Source organism: Porites lutea, chromosome 2 (assembly GCF_958299795.1).
Source record: "Porites lutea chromosome 2, jaPorLute2.1, whole genome shotgun sequence".
Lineage (NCBI taxonomy): Eukaryota > Metazoa > Cnidaria > Anthozoa > Scleractinia > Poritidae > Porites > Porites lutea.
This window is the reverse complement of record NC_133202.1, coordinates 30,959,106-30,973,895: the sequence shown is the minus strand read 5'-3', so window position 1 is coordinate 30,973,895 and position 14,790 is coordinate 30,959,106. Positions and strand designations below refer to the sequence as shown.

At 40.0% G+C, this 14,790-nt stretch overlaps 1 protein-coding gene across 1 annotated transcript; it reads right to left on the bottom strand.

The window, feature by feature from the left end:
* Positions 1-791: 791 nt before the first annotated feature.
* Positions 792-2,199, bottom strand: LOC140928311 (collagen triple helix repeat-containing protein 1-like). The gene is made up of 3 exons (XM_073378048.1): positions 2,074-2,199; positions 1,626-1,913; positions 792-1,292 (listed from the first exon to the last, which is right to left on the bottom strand). The coding sequence occupies exons 1-3, from the start codon at positions 2,188-2,190 to the stop codon at positions 939-941; spliced, it is 759 nt and encodes a 252-aa protein (XP_073234149.1). The 5' UTR covers positions 2,191-2,199; the 3' UTR covers positions 792-938.
* Between the last annotated feature and the right edge of the window lie 12,591 nt (positions 2,200-14,790).

Below are 14,790 nucleotides of genomic sequence, written 5' to 3'. Positions count from 1 at the left end.
TCCAAAAGCTTCAATAGCCGTTTTATTTCATCGCTTTCGCGGTACGCGTATGGGGTATGCGATTAATCGATTGAGTGACACATGGAATAATTACCTCAAATTAAATATGCAGAGGCTACACAAGAAAAGTAGTAGACACCGTAGCCTGAGAAAACAGCCGAGCCGACATTTGGGGCCGCTACCACTGGTTTCTCCCGCCAAATGACGTCTGAGAAACATTAGCGCAGAAATTCCATACTGATGACGCGTCACTACCCAGATCTGAGTAGTGCTTCTTATTGGTTGAATCAAATTTCCCACGCGGCACGACCAATCACAAGCACTTATATCCAGATCTGGGTAGTGACGGGTCATCAGTATGGAATTTCTTCGCTCGTTTCTCAGACGTCATTTGGTGGGAAATCAGTGGTAGCGTCGCCAAATGTCGGCTTTTTCCTCAGGCCATAGACATCGCAGAAACGCTGCAGTTTTGTGAAAGGTTTTAGGATGAAGAGATACCGTCAGTCTATGAAAACATGTCTTTCTACTGGAAAGTGAATCACTCCCACTGTTATATAAAAAAGAATGCAATGTCGTTCGCTTGTCATCGGAAGAGTGTTGAGGAGAATTTGAAATAAATTTTACTTAGGGCGCAACCTAATTTGATATCTATGATGTATACGAGCCAAATAACACTAGGACTTTATTTCAAACAATTTTTCACGACGCTTCACAGAATTGTAATTTTAATTTACTGTAGTTATATAGTAGCAGAAAGTGTAACAAGGCGGAAGGCCTACTTCTTGGTGGCTTTTTTAATTGTTGTTGTTTACGGCTAAACAAAGACATTTGCATTACTGCTTCTAGCTTCTGGCCTTGTGATTTCTTCCCATTCTTCTATTCGACTGCCTAATAATTTCTAACTTCTAAATTGCCTTTTTGGATGGTATATGAGATATTTACTGTTGGGCTCTTGTGACTTCTTCAATGAAGATCCGGGACATTGTGGTCCAGCCTGTGTACGCGTCAGCAAGTTTGCGGCCATTGCAGTTTCCAACCCAGAATCCCACTCGGACTTTTCCCTTGTGAATGTTATTGCAGTGACCTTCAATGTGGCGATGACGATGAAGGTTTTTTCCAGCTCCTTTTGCCATATAAAATGCTCCATCAATTGACCCAGGAGAGCTACACTCGGCGCCATTGAAAGTGAAATACCAACGACTGCAGCAAGCATCACAGTTGTAAATCCTGAGATTACCATCAAAGTAAACATGGAGGGCAGTTTCCGTGAAGTTCTTCATGAACTGACAGCTCTGCAAAAGAAAGTGATAGTCTACTAGCTCGTCGTTTTAGAAAACTCTCTAGATAGATTTAAAAGTGTAAGTTGAGAAATAATACATAAAATGTAATTTAAACAGAATGTAACGTGGTGGAGAAGACACAACTGAGCGTGAAATTCCGAAGACGAGTACGGAGCATGCATTCAAAGATACATTAAATCTTAAGTCATGTCAGGATGTCTTCGTCAATCAAGCATGAGTGTCCTCAGACCTTCTCTTACAGTTTCTTATTTCTAACGCCCTTCTTTTTGAGACATATTTCTCAGTAAACATGTTAGCACTTTGTTTTTGAACCCGAAAACTTACATATATTTCGCCTGTATCTCTGTCATCTTCTTTTTTCCACGAACACTCTTTCCAGTTTACGTGGGAGGGAAGGTAGGCACTCCCCAGGACCTGACTCTCTCCTTTTTCCCCTTGTTCTCCCTTCAAGCCAGCATGACCCTGGGTTCCAGCCTTTCCCGGGCTTCCCTTTTCCCCCTTCACTCCATCACGTCCATCACGACCAGATATCCCAGGGGATCCTGGGATTCCATTCACTCCTGGAATACCATTTGTACCTGGTTGTCCAACACCATAACACGATGGAAGAGGCTATAGTTGATCAAGAAAACACTATTTTCAATTTGACATTTTATTAAAACAATTCCTGCAAAATATATTTTTGAAGACTTAAATAAAAAGAAACTGAACTGTTAGCTTGAACAAAGTTAACCCTTTATTTAGTGTTTGCGAAAGGTATGAAAAAACTCACACTGTTGTCAAGTGATTTGTTGTTCTTGTCTGTAACCGCTGTACATATGATGATGACAAGTGGTGACAGCATCAGCAATTTGAAGACCGGCAGAGCGTAAATAGAAAGTTGCGCCATCAATAACTTCTGTCTGTTGAAACATAATCAAAACTTTGAACGAAAACCTTAGCAACTCTAGAGGAACTACTTGTAAATTGTTTTGGCTTTGTTCCAGATCAAATTGGAAAATAGAATTGTTGTTTTAAGGGTTCAAGAGGAAAAACACAATTTAAAATATAATCTTTCACAAAAAGTCTTTGCTTGGTCAAGTTTACCTTGAGCAAACAAAGACACCTGTCTTTGCTACATATCCCCAAAATACGCTTCTGCATCATATCCCAAGAAAATGCCCCTACAAAATATTTCCGGCCCCACCATGTTACTATGACAAGAAGTTGCTGCTTTCGTGACTGAGGCCACAAGCCCGAATCAAAAAACAACTCAGAAACTATTAGATTGGAAAACAAGTATCTTACGAATTGAAGAACGACTGAAAAAAAAGCCATCTTCACTCTGTGCTGACCAGCTAAAGTAAATGAGCCAATACACAGGGACATAAATTACAGAGATGTAAACATGTCAATTGGGACATCCACCACGGTCAAAATAGCCCTTGTCTTTGAAATGACCGGCTCAATCACTGATTTCGTTACAGGGAGGTGTTACTTGCAAAGCTTAAATTACCCTAGCAGACTGTTTTGCCTCTCTATATAGATACTTGTTAATTTTGATGCATATCTAATGACAATAAGGTTTCCTTTCCTTAAGATGTTTAATTTGTTTTCATTTCCTGAGTTTCGATCTGAGCCTTAACATAAAAAGTGTAGATACGACACTGAATAAGTTGTACTTTAGTCATTTTCCAGAAAAACTGCTCTTTAATCCCCTCTAAAGATCATCTAAACAGCCTGATGGACCATGAAGACGATTAGAATTTTGGCATTTTCCAATTTTTAAACGAAATTCATTGTTGCAGCTCGAATATGGTAGGTCGGTGCTGGTTACTAGAATCTCATCCTAAATAGAATAATTTGCTTTCTTCAAGCTGAAATTCCGATTAAATGCTTTAAAGCCCTACACTTGTTTTAAACGTGCTATGCAACAGTGTGGCTTGACTTTTGATTTGCACGAATGTCGCAAAAATGTAAAAACGGAGAAGTAAATATGGGGCAAAGATGGTTAATACAACATATTTGCATAACAAAAAACACAGGCTGTAAATATAGAGGAAAATGTGGCATTTACTATCTTTGCCCCAGATTTAACCCTCATTTTTTACATGTTTGCTACGTATTTGCCGACCGCAAATTTGTGCAAATCCATTTTTGCATCCCAATTCGAAAAAGGCAACTCACCTAACGCTTCACAGTTCCCTTGCCTGCTTTTGCCAGTACTGTTTGTATATATAGAAAGGGGCAGCAGTATTGCTTGCTATGAAATGTCTCGCGGCAACTAGCACAAGTAAAACAAAGCTCAAATTTCCTTATATGATGACAATGATTTTGCAATATCTGTTAACATGATACCTGTCACGGATTTAAATTACCCCTACTCGATTTTATTTACGGGAAAAACGTGCTAGGTAGGGGAAGGTCGTGAAACGACTGGTGCCTAGCTCGCATCTGTAACGTATGGTTGGTAAAACGCATGAGCAAATAAACAAAGGAACCAGTAGCCCAAAAGCAAAAGAGCTGCGGCATAAATGGGTCCAATGAAATAAGAGGTTTTTTAAGGTGTGAGGCAACTTCGTGAAAGAGTGGAAAGAACCGCGGGTGCCCCCTCCGTCTTAGGGAACAGAAAGCGTCTAACTTTGCATCCGGCCTTTTCCAAAGAAAACTACGCCGGTGGGGAGCAACGTGGAGGTGCTTGCCAACAACAGAACTCTTTGTATTGATAATCATTTCCAGGATGCATTAATCACTCAATGAGTTCCTGCTACCGAGCAAATTTTTTTATCTTTCTGGCGCTAAAATAGCCTACGTTGCAGCCGGCCCACGCACTCGTCTAAACCATTTGTATAGTCTATACAGAAGGTTTAGAGTGTCTACGACGCAGGCAAGCCCTAAAATTTCTTTTTTTTTTTCCCCGGGTCTCTCTGTTGTTTTCGAACAGCTAGAGCAGGAAACTAGCTTATTATAGCTGGTCATAAAGGGTTACTCTGAATTTACCAAAATCGATAAAAATCCTCGTACTTTTTGGGTTTAAACTGAGGCATAATCTCGTTAACGAAATGCCAAGAAAAATAAGACCTGAAGAGACCTTAAGAGAGGGATCAGATCAGGCTTCTTTAAAAATCTTTTATTAAAATCCTTCGTAACCTTTTTACGGTTCGCAACAACATTGACACCGCGTCTAATCAGAACTCTCGTAAACAGTGTTTTGTAAGCAAGACACCTTTGGGATAACCCTCGCGACCAGTCAAGCTTCCCACCTCATAGAGACTTCCGATTTGCAACGCTGTTAAGGATGATCTCGTTGATGTTAACTTTGGATCCAAAAGACCACCGACCAATCCAGACCAGTGATATAACAGGGGCAGCCCACGACGGAATGTTCCAAACGTGAGAAGTGTCTGAAATGGTTTTCTCTATACTTTAGAAGTTAAGCCTGTTTGATTAATTTGGAGCTCCACTAAAAACTCAGATTAATCTGTTCGGATGTCTCAGGCCGGGAACTTTGGTCGTCTCGAAAGTTATTAGGTGACTGGGTTTTTCGAGTCTCATCTGAAACTGTTGGCTACCCTAATACATAGGTATGGTGGAAAGTGAGAGGAGATGAAGTACCCTTACTTTCATAAGGAAATTCTATGGGAAGTTTTTACATATGTATCAAGGCAAAAATATTGCAGAATTGATCAAACAACGTATACTATATATTTAGATTTCAGTCGGCATATTTATTGAATTTAACAACAAGATAAAGATTCGGAGACTTTTTCATGTCTATAGTACTCACGTTCTTGTCATTAAAAGTCTTATCGGTTTGAACTCATATGCCGGTCATATGTATTCACAAGTCGTTTGTGTCACGAAATTAACAGAATTCAAATAGTGAGGGCCACTACTAACCTGAGTGAAACAGAAAAATAAAGTGTCAAAGAATAAAAGAGGAAAATACGATAGAAGGCATAGATGGACAAACTTGAAGAAGATTAAAATGGATTGCAATTGCGGTTCGTGAAACCTGGTTAGCCTAACAGCTCTTCAAAGTTCACTTTTGTTGTTAGTAACGTTTGAAGTGCTTTAGGGTAGATATTTGTTTGATACGAAGCTCGTGATTTTATAATTTACGAGCAAAATTCCTCGCTAACGCGTCCGACCTTAGCGAATAAGGACGCTTTATTGGCATTATTAACAAAATGAACCAAAAAGCCGTGACAGTTTGAGAATTTGACAATCAGACAATTTACATTTGCACTTGCCTGAGAAGTCAATGGTACGAAGCTACCATCTGTTGGATTATGACTGAAGGCAACTAAGTCAGAATCCAAGCTGGAAAGCAACAGTAAATACGTCCAGATAACCTTTTAAAAGCAAACAAGAATAGAGTAATTAATTAATTAACGGTACCTTGTTATCGTCCAGTATCCACCGTATTTATTCGATTAACCGCCCTGGGCGCTTATTAAAATTTTTGGACCTTGAGGGTGGGCGCTTATTCGAGGTGGGCGCTCATTCGAGGCTGGGCGCTTATTGAATTTTCACCAATTTCAGCAAGTGAGTATGTTTATTTTGCAACAAAACAATGAATGCTAATAACAAAACGCGAAGAAGTAACAAAGCAAGGTTTCTGTAAAATATTTTGAAGAAAACTCCGTCCTCGGGGAAGTCTCTTATTAGAATTTAATCACTCAAGTAGGTGGGGTGGGGGTGAGCGCTAATTTGAGTTTGATTGGGAGGAGGAGGGGGTGGGCGCTTATTAACTTTTTCTGCCTTTAGGATGGGCGCTTACTCGAGGTGGGCGCTAATTCGAGGTTGGGCGCTTATTCCAATAAATACGGTATCTCATTCTTGAGATTTGAAAAGATGCATTGCTTCCAGTTTGCGATCATGTTCCCTGGCGGTCCTGGAGGTCCTAGAGCGCCTTCGCTTCCCTTGGCTCCCGTATAACTTTTAGTGCCTTGTGGGCTTTTTATTCCTGCGGGGCCTTGACCTGCTAGTCCCGCGGTCCAGGGCTTCCTGGAATGCCTGGAATCCCGGGCTTGCAACACAGCTCTTATAACTGCATGAATTAACTGTGTTCTCTGGCGCACTTGTAGGCGATGTTAATACGCAACACGCGAGTCAAAGTCTAAGATTAAGGCTGATTACTTTTGTGTCAGTCTATTTCAATAGACGTGCTTTGATACCCAAATATTAAACTAGAGATACGTGTATCGCAGAACCTCGCGAAGCTCGAGGGGAGGCCCATAAAATGTCAGGGATGGAAGGAGGAGAGAATTGGAATAAATTGGGTAGCTTGGGAGGGCGAGTTTCAACACTGGCTCTAATATAGGAAGGTGAGATGTAGTTAATCGCCTTTTGGTTGGAGTAAATTTCAACCCAGTGCTCTTTTATTAAAAAGGTTTTTTGGGATTTAAATGGGGTTGGTGTTGTTAAGGAAGGGTAGCCAATGTTTCATAGGTCCCGTGTTCACCCCATTTGACCCTATGAAAAGCTGATTGCAATCTAAACTTTGATACTTTTCTTCGTGACCCTATTTAAACCAGTTTATGGATGGAAAGGAAATAACAATTTCTGTTGTTCTCGAGTCGGCGTATCACACAATTATTGTTGGTGTTCAACAAGTTACAACTTGTCACTAAATAACCCACATTTCTTTTCTCATTTAACAACGGTTCACTCGTTGAGGTGATGGCCTTTCAAAACATTCAACATGCATGGTACGATCGATACACTGTTTAATTAAACAAGACCTGCAAAATTAGTTGACCAGCAAATGTTTTACTGCGTGATGCTTGTTTACATATGGGCTCAAACACTAGATCTGATATATACACCTGATCATTTTTTTGTAAGTATCCAATGTGATCAAAGTCAAGATGCACGACACGCAACGGAAGAATAGTGATTCAAAACAACCCTAATTCGACACGACAATGCTATTAAAAAAAGAGTTGGACTTCTTTTAACACAGAAACTTCGGCTAGAGAATAGATTTGATATCTTATTTGTAGCCTAGATTAACCTGCTATATTTTTTATTTATTTATTTATTTTTAATTTAATTTTCCTGTTCAAAGGTAACTTCTATGATCAGGTGGATGGTGTAGCCATGGGGTCCCCCCTTGCCCCTGTTCTCGCCAATCTCTTTATGGGTCACCATGAGAATATATGGTTGGATCAATACAGGGATTCAGAGGTATTATTCTATCGTCGCTACGTAGACGATACATTTTGCCTTTTCCACTCTGAACGGGATGCAATCCTTTTCTTCAATTACATCAACAATCAACACCCCAATATACGCTTTACAATGGAGCGGGAAACTGACCATGTTCTACCTTTCCTAGATGTTCTAATCAACAACACTGACCCACACCAAAGTGCAACCACCGTTTACCGGAAAAAGACTTTCACAGGCCTGCTCACTAGTTATCTGAGTTTTTGCCCCTTTACCTACAAATTGGGGTTAATCAAAACCTTGATTCATAGAACTTTTAAGATAAACAACACTTGGATGGGGTTCCATACTGACCTTCAAAAATTGTCTGTCATTCTGCGGAGGAATCTCTTCCCTGAAAACCTTATCAACAAATATATTTCTAAATATATTCAGACAGCAGTCAAGGGAGGGAAAACACAGCCCTATTCAGGAGTCGAGCCCCAGGAAACGCCTAAGTTCTTCTTCAAAATCCCTTACGTTGGGCACTTCTCAGTCACGGCACAGAGGAGTATACGCAAACTTGCTAACCGCTTATGTAAACCTATTGATTTAAGGTTAGTCTTTACTACTTTCAAAGTCAGGAATCTTTTTAATGTGAAAGATGCTGTCCCTGAGGGGCTACGCACGCGTGTGGTCTATAAATTTTCGTGTGCAAGTTGTAATGCTTGTTATGTTGGTGAAACAAGCCGACACTTCTCCACACGAGTGCGCGAGCACTTACTTTCAGACAGGTCTTCGAACGTTTTTAAACATCTGCAGGGTTCAGAGTTTTGTAGAGCATCCTGCACACCGGATTGCTTCGAGATCCTGGACTCTGCAGCCACTAAGTACCAAGTGAAGCTTAAGGAATCCATGTTCATAAAATGGGAGAAGCCCGATCTCAACCAGCAGGTGAAACACATTAACCTGACTCTCTCCCTGTAAAGAACTAAGCGTCACTCATTTAACTTTGTTTTAGTACGCAATATTGACAACGCAATGTAACGAACTTTGTAAGATCGCGCGCGCTTTAAATTCAACGGCGATTTCAAAATATGTAACACTGAAGATGACGGATGTACCGTCGAAACATGTCTGGAAAATTAAAGAAAGTTGTTATGTTTATACGAATTTCGGCATTCGTTTTTATTGATTAATTGGTAGCTCACTGTTAGTACGTAGTTCATCTTGGTTTTCCGGCCTGTGGGAAATTGCAAAAGGGCAAATTTGGCTTGTTTTTGTTTTCCGGAAGCGCAAAATGATATACAGCATCAATTCACCAAAATTTGTATATACTTCGTACTGTAATGAGTGATCGTACAAAACCTAGATCTTGTAGAATTGTTGTGCTACTGAGAACGTCACCGAGAATTTCATGTAATGCGCCTGAAACTGCCTAGGAATGCGGCTCGCTTTCTCAAATATATTTGTCCATTCATATTATTATACATTGCACTGCATAGTAACTTTTTCGCTATTTCTTACGCTGGAATACATTCTTATCGACTTTCTTTGCACACTTAAGAATAATCAATAGTATATTCATTTAGCAAGTTTTTACAGATTTTGTCCCTAGTGAACAGTGAATTTTGCCAATTGTGGCTGGCAGGTCAGCGAAAATCTGATTGTTGAAAGAAAATAGGTTTGCTTCAAGAGTTGTTACCAGCTAAACGAATGTCTGATTCATTTGGTCCTTTCAGCAGCCCAGTATATTTTAGGGTTCATTTACGATAGTTTTGCACTAATAGACACTAAGGACTATATTCAGTTTTTTTCTGCCATAAGAAACTCACTCCTTAAATGGGTTGAAAGTCAGTTTTCACCTTGGAAACGAATTTAATGTTAGAGAAGAGAGGATTGCTTTTAATTATGTCATAAGGAAGGAGAGGAAACAACACTGAGTTTTCGTATCCCGAGAAATGAATCTTCGCTAACGCTGACAGAAAAACTTTCACTCACCCGATTCTCCAAGCTTCACTGTAGCTTCTGCTGCTTGGAATGGGATAGCAAACCTGTTATAAGACTTTTAGCGGCTTCACAACCAATCGATGAACGATACGGCAAGTGACGCGTACTTATCTCAGTTTTATCTATCTCAGTTTTATCCTTGATCAATATTGTGCAAAGCAAGTAATGGGAACATATTATAAAACATGGACTGCACTGGACTGGTAAAACATGGATAAATAAAACATGGTTTGATAAAACATCAATCCATGATTTATCAATCCAGTCCATGTATTACCAATCCATGTTTTTTCATATGCCAATAATGGGTACACTGTACGTTATTACGTTAAAGGTGATCCTCGCCTTTCCTTGTTCAAAGAAAAGATCGGTCCAATACCAGCAGTCTGAACAAGATAAAATCTGACCGTACCCGCAGTTGTAATTAACAAAAAGGTAGGCATAGTTTGTCTTGCTAGACGTAAACATGTAATAGAGAAAATAGAAAGATATTCTCGCTGAGTCAGCAAATGTAGAATTTGAATTTTGGTGGTAAATACGTTCGTGATAAAAAAAATGATAAGAAACAGAAAAAAATCTAAGCAAGGGTGACCTTGATTGAGGCAACTATTCTCGCAGCATCAAGAGAGACATATTTTAGCGGGGCTCCCGCGCGCGCGAAGCGCGCGTGGGACAGAGCCCCAGACTTCATGGAATATGGTCAACTTCTTTTCGTTTGGTTGTCACGTGACTGACCGAGCGTACGTACGTACGTACGTACGCGTCTACAGATTGTACGGGTAGGGTAGGGGAGACTATCAAAAGGAAGGGAGGGGTGTCTCAGACGTGTCTTGGCAAGTCCTCATCTTTTATAAAAGACACTCAAAATATGGTCAATTGACAGCTGTCAAAACAGAATAGCCACTGACCAGTATCCCATGACCATATCGTGGGCTCATGTGCCAACTCATCGAGGTGACGTGATTTATTTGGAAGCTGTCCGCTGACCAGTTAACCGCTTTACTAGATCGCGAACAATGTTCAATCATACTTTTTAGCTAGTTTGGGATCGGAGCACGGGAAAACTGATACACATATTGGACATCAATGTTGTGATCAATTGACAGCTGTCAAAACAAGATATCCGCTGACCAGTTTCACTTGAGCTTATTTTTTTGAAGTTATCCGCTGACAAGGTACTGGTTTTCAAATGATCGCAGGCTCAAGTTTAATTTTTTTTTTTTAAATTCATATTAAATATGTTGTGTTTATGTGCCGCACAATTAAAATTTTGATTTCAAACTGACCTCGGACGCGAAAATTTAGTCAGCTGCTACAGGCAGGGAAGACAGTTGCTTTTGACTTTTCTCACCATGTTCACTTTGACAGCTGAACTGACAGAGTTTTGTGTCAACTTGTGATGTTTTTAACTATCCTTTTCCACTGGATGTATAAAATGAAATTCAGCTACTATCGGAAGTCTTCTGTTATCCATGGCTAGTTTGTTTATTGGGCTTTTGGTTGAGAAATACGTCACTTGTCAAAGTTGGAAATCCGATTTCGGATGGCATCATTTTTGTTTTCACCTTGCTTAATGCGTGAGAGGGTTTCAAAGTCTGAAGCGATACTGGCTTTACTTGATACCTTTGAGGAGCTGCATCTCGAGTGGTAAACCTGAGTAATTATTGTATTTGATGTTTGTTTTTTATTTCTAATTTAATGAAGTCGAGCGTAGTTTATGCGGCTATTTTGTTTACGCACGTTTGTAAGATTTGAGACGATCTGACCGAGTATCAGGTTTATATAAGCTTACAGATCTTTAAAAACCCTTTAGACATTTTCTCACCGCAAATAGAAAGAACACGTTCCAAAGAATTTTTAGTTATAATTTTGGTTGTAAAAGAAGCTTTGAGCGATTTTCTTGCCTCGAGTTCGTCTTTGAAAAAAGCGAACACCGTGAAGCCGGCTTAAAACAAAAACTTCAGCTTTAAGCTCGAAGACTCAGGATTTTTAGAGACACTTTAATACTTGTCTCCCTGAATGAAAATTGTCGTCTCTGTATATGTTTCACCTAATTTTATTTCTTTTATTGATTATTAGCAGTCTCTCTTGAAATTTTAATCGCTGTGCCGATTGTTTTCAGTCGTTCAGTGAAAAACGCTTCCCAGAGTACTCAAAATGCCGCGCGTTAAACCATTTTAAAATAAAAAATAATGATAATAAATTCTTTATTATATTGTAGCTTAACTTTGTTAATGTTCATTCAAACACTCGCCACAGCTAGCACTGCAAAAGTCAGAACCGGCTGGCCGTATAGGTGATTTTGGAAATTTTTTTAACGGTTTAGCTAATATGGTCGGCCATTTGTTTCAAAATTATGACACGATATACGTGCGGTTTTTTTCCCACGTATACTTGCAATCATTCCTGCTACACGATATACGTGCGTTTGTTTGTCACGTATACTTGCGTTTTATTCCCAAGTATATGACCATTTTCTTACAAACGCGCATATATATGCGCACAAAAAAACCCATATATATGCGTTACAAACAAGCATGTGGTATATGCGGTCGCAGAAAGTCGTCGTATAAGAGGCACCGAATTATACCGTCAGCAAAAAACCCCTTCATGTACGATGGAGCTGAAAAGTAACTTCAGTTTGAATCAAGCATGGCCGCAATGCCCGCGTTAATTTCGAGCAAGATTTGGTTCCTATTCATTGCCCTCACAGTAGTGGTGGTTGTTGGCTCCCCGACAACGGATTTGTTGGAATCCGTGGATTGTCTCTTGAGAGACTGTGTACGCTATTTCACAAATGCTGACCGAAACAACGATCGATTCAGTTAGAAATTAGCGTCCGACAGGCAAAACACGACTCATAAGCTCATGATAATGTGAAACTTGACCTTGAGACCTCTCTTCTTTTCTCTCTCACGCGCGAATTATCACCTTTTCGCCTCCACGAACACGTTTTAAGCCTCCTAGTCTCGAAGCTTTTTATTATTTCCGTGGTATTCTCACTGACTGTAATAGCCTTCCACCTGCCTCTCTTTCCTTAGTGCTCCTCCGCTTTAATTGTGATTTTCATGGTTAACTAACTCGTTCTCGTTCAACCTGCATAAAATGTCCCTCAGGTATCAATTTGCTATTAGTTTTCAAGCCCCAATTATTTGGCCAAGGATATCCCAATGATATACCCTTCACTGTCTGTAACAGCCTTACCACCACTGACTTTAAATAGAAACTAAAACTTTACTTTTTAAGCCTGGATTGAATTAGCACAGGATTATCATAGTTTGTTGTTAGTTTATTTGTCACTAGTACTTCTAGTTTTACCTCTGCTATAGGACTGCTTGCATTACTTAATTTAAGTTTTGTGTCTTGTTTTAGTTTTGAAATTTAGCCTTCAGCGGCTTCATTTCTATATAAAATAATTTCTGTCATTTTAACCACAGGTCGTATCCGGGGGGGGGGGGGTTTCTCGATATATCCCTGGGTAGGGAGGTGCGGCGTGGCCCCTCATACCCTGACCCTGTTTAAGACAAATATCGCTGATTTTCCTACCCTGTTTAAGACAGAATTCCGATTTTTGATACCCTGTTTAAGACAAAAATTGATAAATCGATACCCTGATTAAGACAAAAAATGATAAATACGATACCCTGTTTAAGACAAAAATCCCGAAAAACATACCCTGGCTGGCCGCACGTCCCCATTAAGCCCTTATAAGGGAGTATCCCCCCCCCCCGGGGGGGTCGTATAAGCCCCCGGCTTTGGCTTTACTGAGTTTTGTACTATATGAACGATGGAAAAATAAAGTTAAAGTTAAAGTTACTAGCACTACAGAGAATTACATGCATACTGAGTAATCATCTCCTGTGGTTTATGGTTCTTTAGGTGTTCCTGCTAGGAGTTGACATCCAGTTGTAAAGTGTTTTAATTTTCTTTGACCCCTGTTTAAGCCTAAAGCTTTAATTTAATATTACGGCTAAATAAAGATTTTAGTTTCTATGATTTTCTGTAAATCCTGGATCTGCGGAATAACTACTTGCATGCATGTAAGTTTCTTTGTCCGGGAATGTGGTTATTTCTTGCTATGCCATGGGAGAGGGTACTCCCTATGATGGCCTATTCGGGGAGGCTCCGCCCGAAATCCCGGAGAGGTACTTAACAAATATTTGTACGGGGAGGCTCCACCCCGAGGTCCAACCCCTTACCCGTCGAGAAAGCGTTCTACATTTGTGACTGATTCCTATTTTATGACAGTGCGGGTTTCCAGCAGGGATACAAAGTTCTAAGCAAGATATGTGAAAGGAGTACCATTTGTCAATAGAAGGTATACGAAATCGTGAAAAATAGTATATAAAAGGTTAAGGGGTGGGCCTCCGCCGTATAAAAATTTGTTGGGTCCCCGCCCCTCCCGGGCTGCTTTGTCAGTATGACGCTGGGCCCAGCTCATAAGTGTTGTTTGAAGGATTTCGAATTTTCACGGATAGTGAGATCTTCGGATTTGGGTTGTATACGGTGGCTTAAACTAAAGCTACCGGCCAAGTATAGAGAATTATGCTCTGCGTGAGTCAAGATCATTCTCTAACCGCTGATAGCCTGATGCAGTCCATTTAACTTTTTTCTGAGATCAGAAGTGGGTCTTTAAACACAAAAGCGCGATGTCTTGTTGTTCCTTAGTAGGAATTGACGGTATAAATTCTGCAAGAATGCAGTTCCTCGTCAGTTGCTACTATGGTAAAGTCTTTGGTGCAGAGAGCGAAACTAGCTGTGATAGCTGTTTAAAAACTAATAGCTATAATCGAAATACTGATTTGCCATTGGCAGCAAAAAAAACGCCAAACTGAAGTTATAAATAAAATATCCTTCCAAATAAGCGGGGTTTGAGAACTAATAGCAAATTGATACCTGAGGGACATTTAATGCAAGTTAAAAGAGAACGAGTTAGATAATCACGAAAATCACAATTAAAGTGGAGCAGCAAGGAAAGAGAGACAGGTGGAAGGCTATTAAAGTGTGAGAATACAAAACAAGCAACATGGAATTTATAGAGTGAATGGAGGGAAAGAATAAAAAGCTTTGAGACTAGGAAGCTTAGAACGTGTTCGTGGAGGAGAAAAGGTGATAATTCGCGAGAGAGAGAAAATAAGAAAAATCGATTTGTTCAAGCAGACTCTCAAGGTCATGTTTCACATTATCACACGAGCTTATGAGTCGCGTTTAGCCTGTCAGACGCTAATTTCTAACTGAATTGATCGTTGCTTCGGTCAGCATTAGTGAAATAGCGTGAAGAGTCTCTCAAGAGACAATCCACGGATTCCAACAAATTCGTTGTCGGGGAGCCAACAACCATCACTAC

Bases quoted from the DNA above. Each gene is read 5' to 3' on its own strand.
- LOC140928311 (XM_073378048.1), bottom strand. From the start codon at position 2,190: ATGGCGCAACTTTCTATTTACGCTCTGCCGGTCTTCAAATTGCTGATG. The intron at 1,914-2,073 runs GTGAGTTTTTTC...GATCAACTATAG, and splicing joins ACAAATCACTTGACAACAGT to CCTCTTCCATCGTGTTATGG. The intron at 1,293-1,625 runs GTAAGTTTTCGG...TTTCTTTTGCAG, and splicing joins GAGATACAGGCGAAATATAT to AGCTGTCAGTTCATGAAGAA.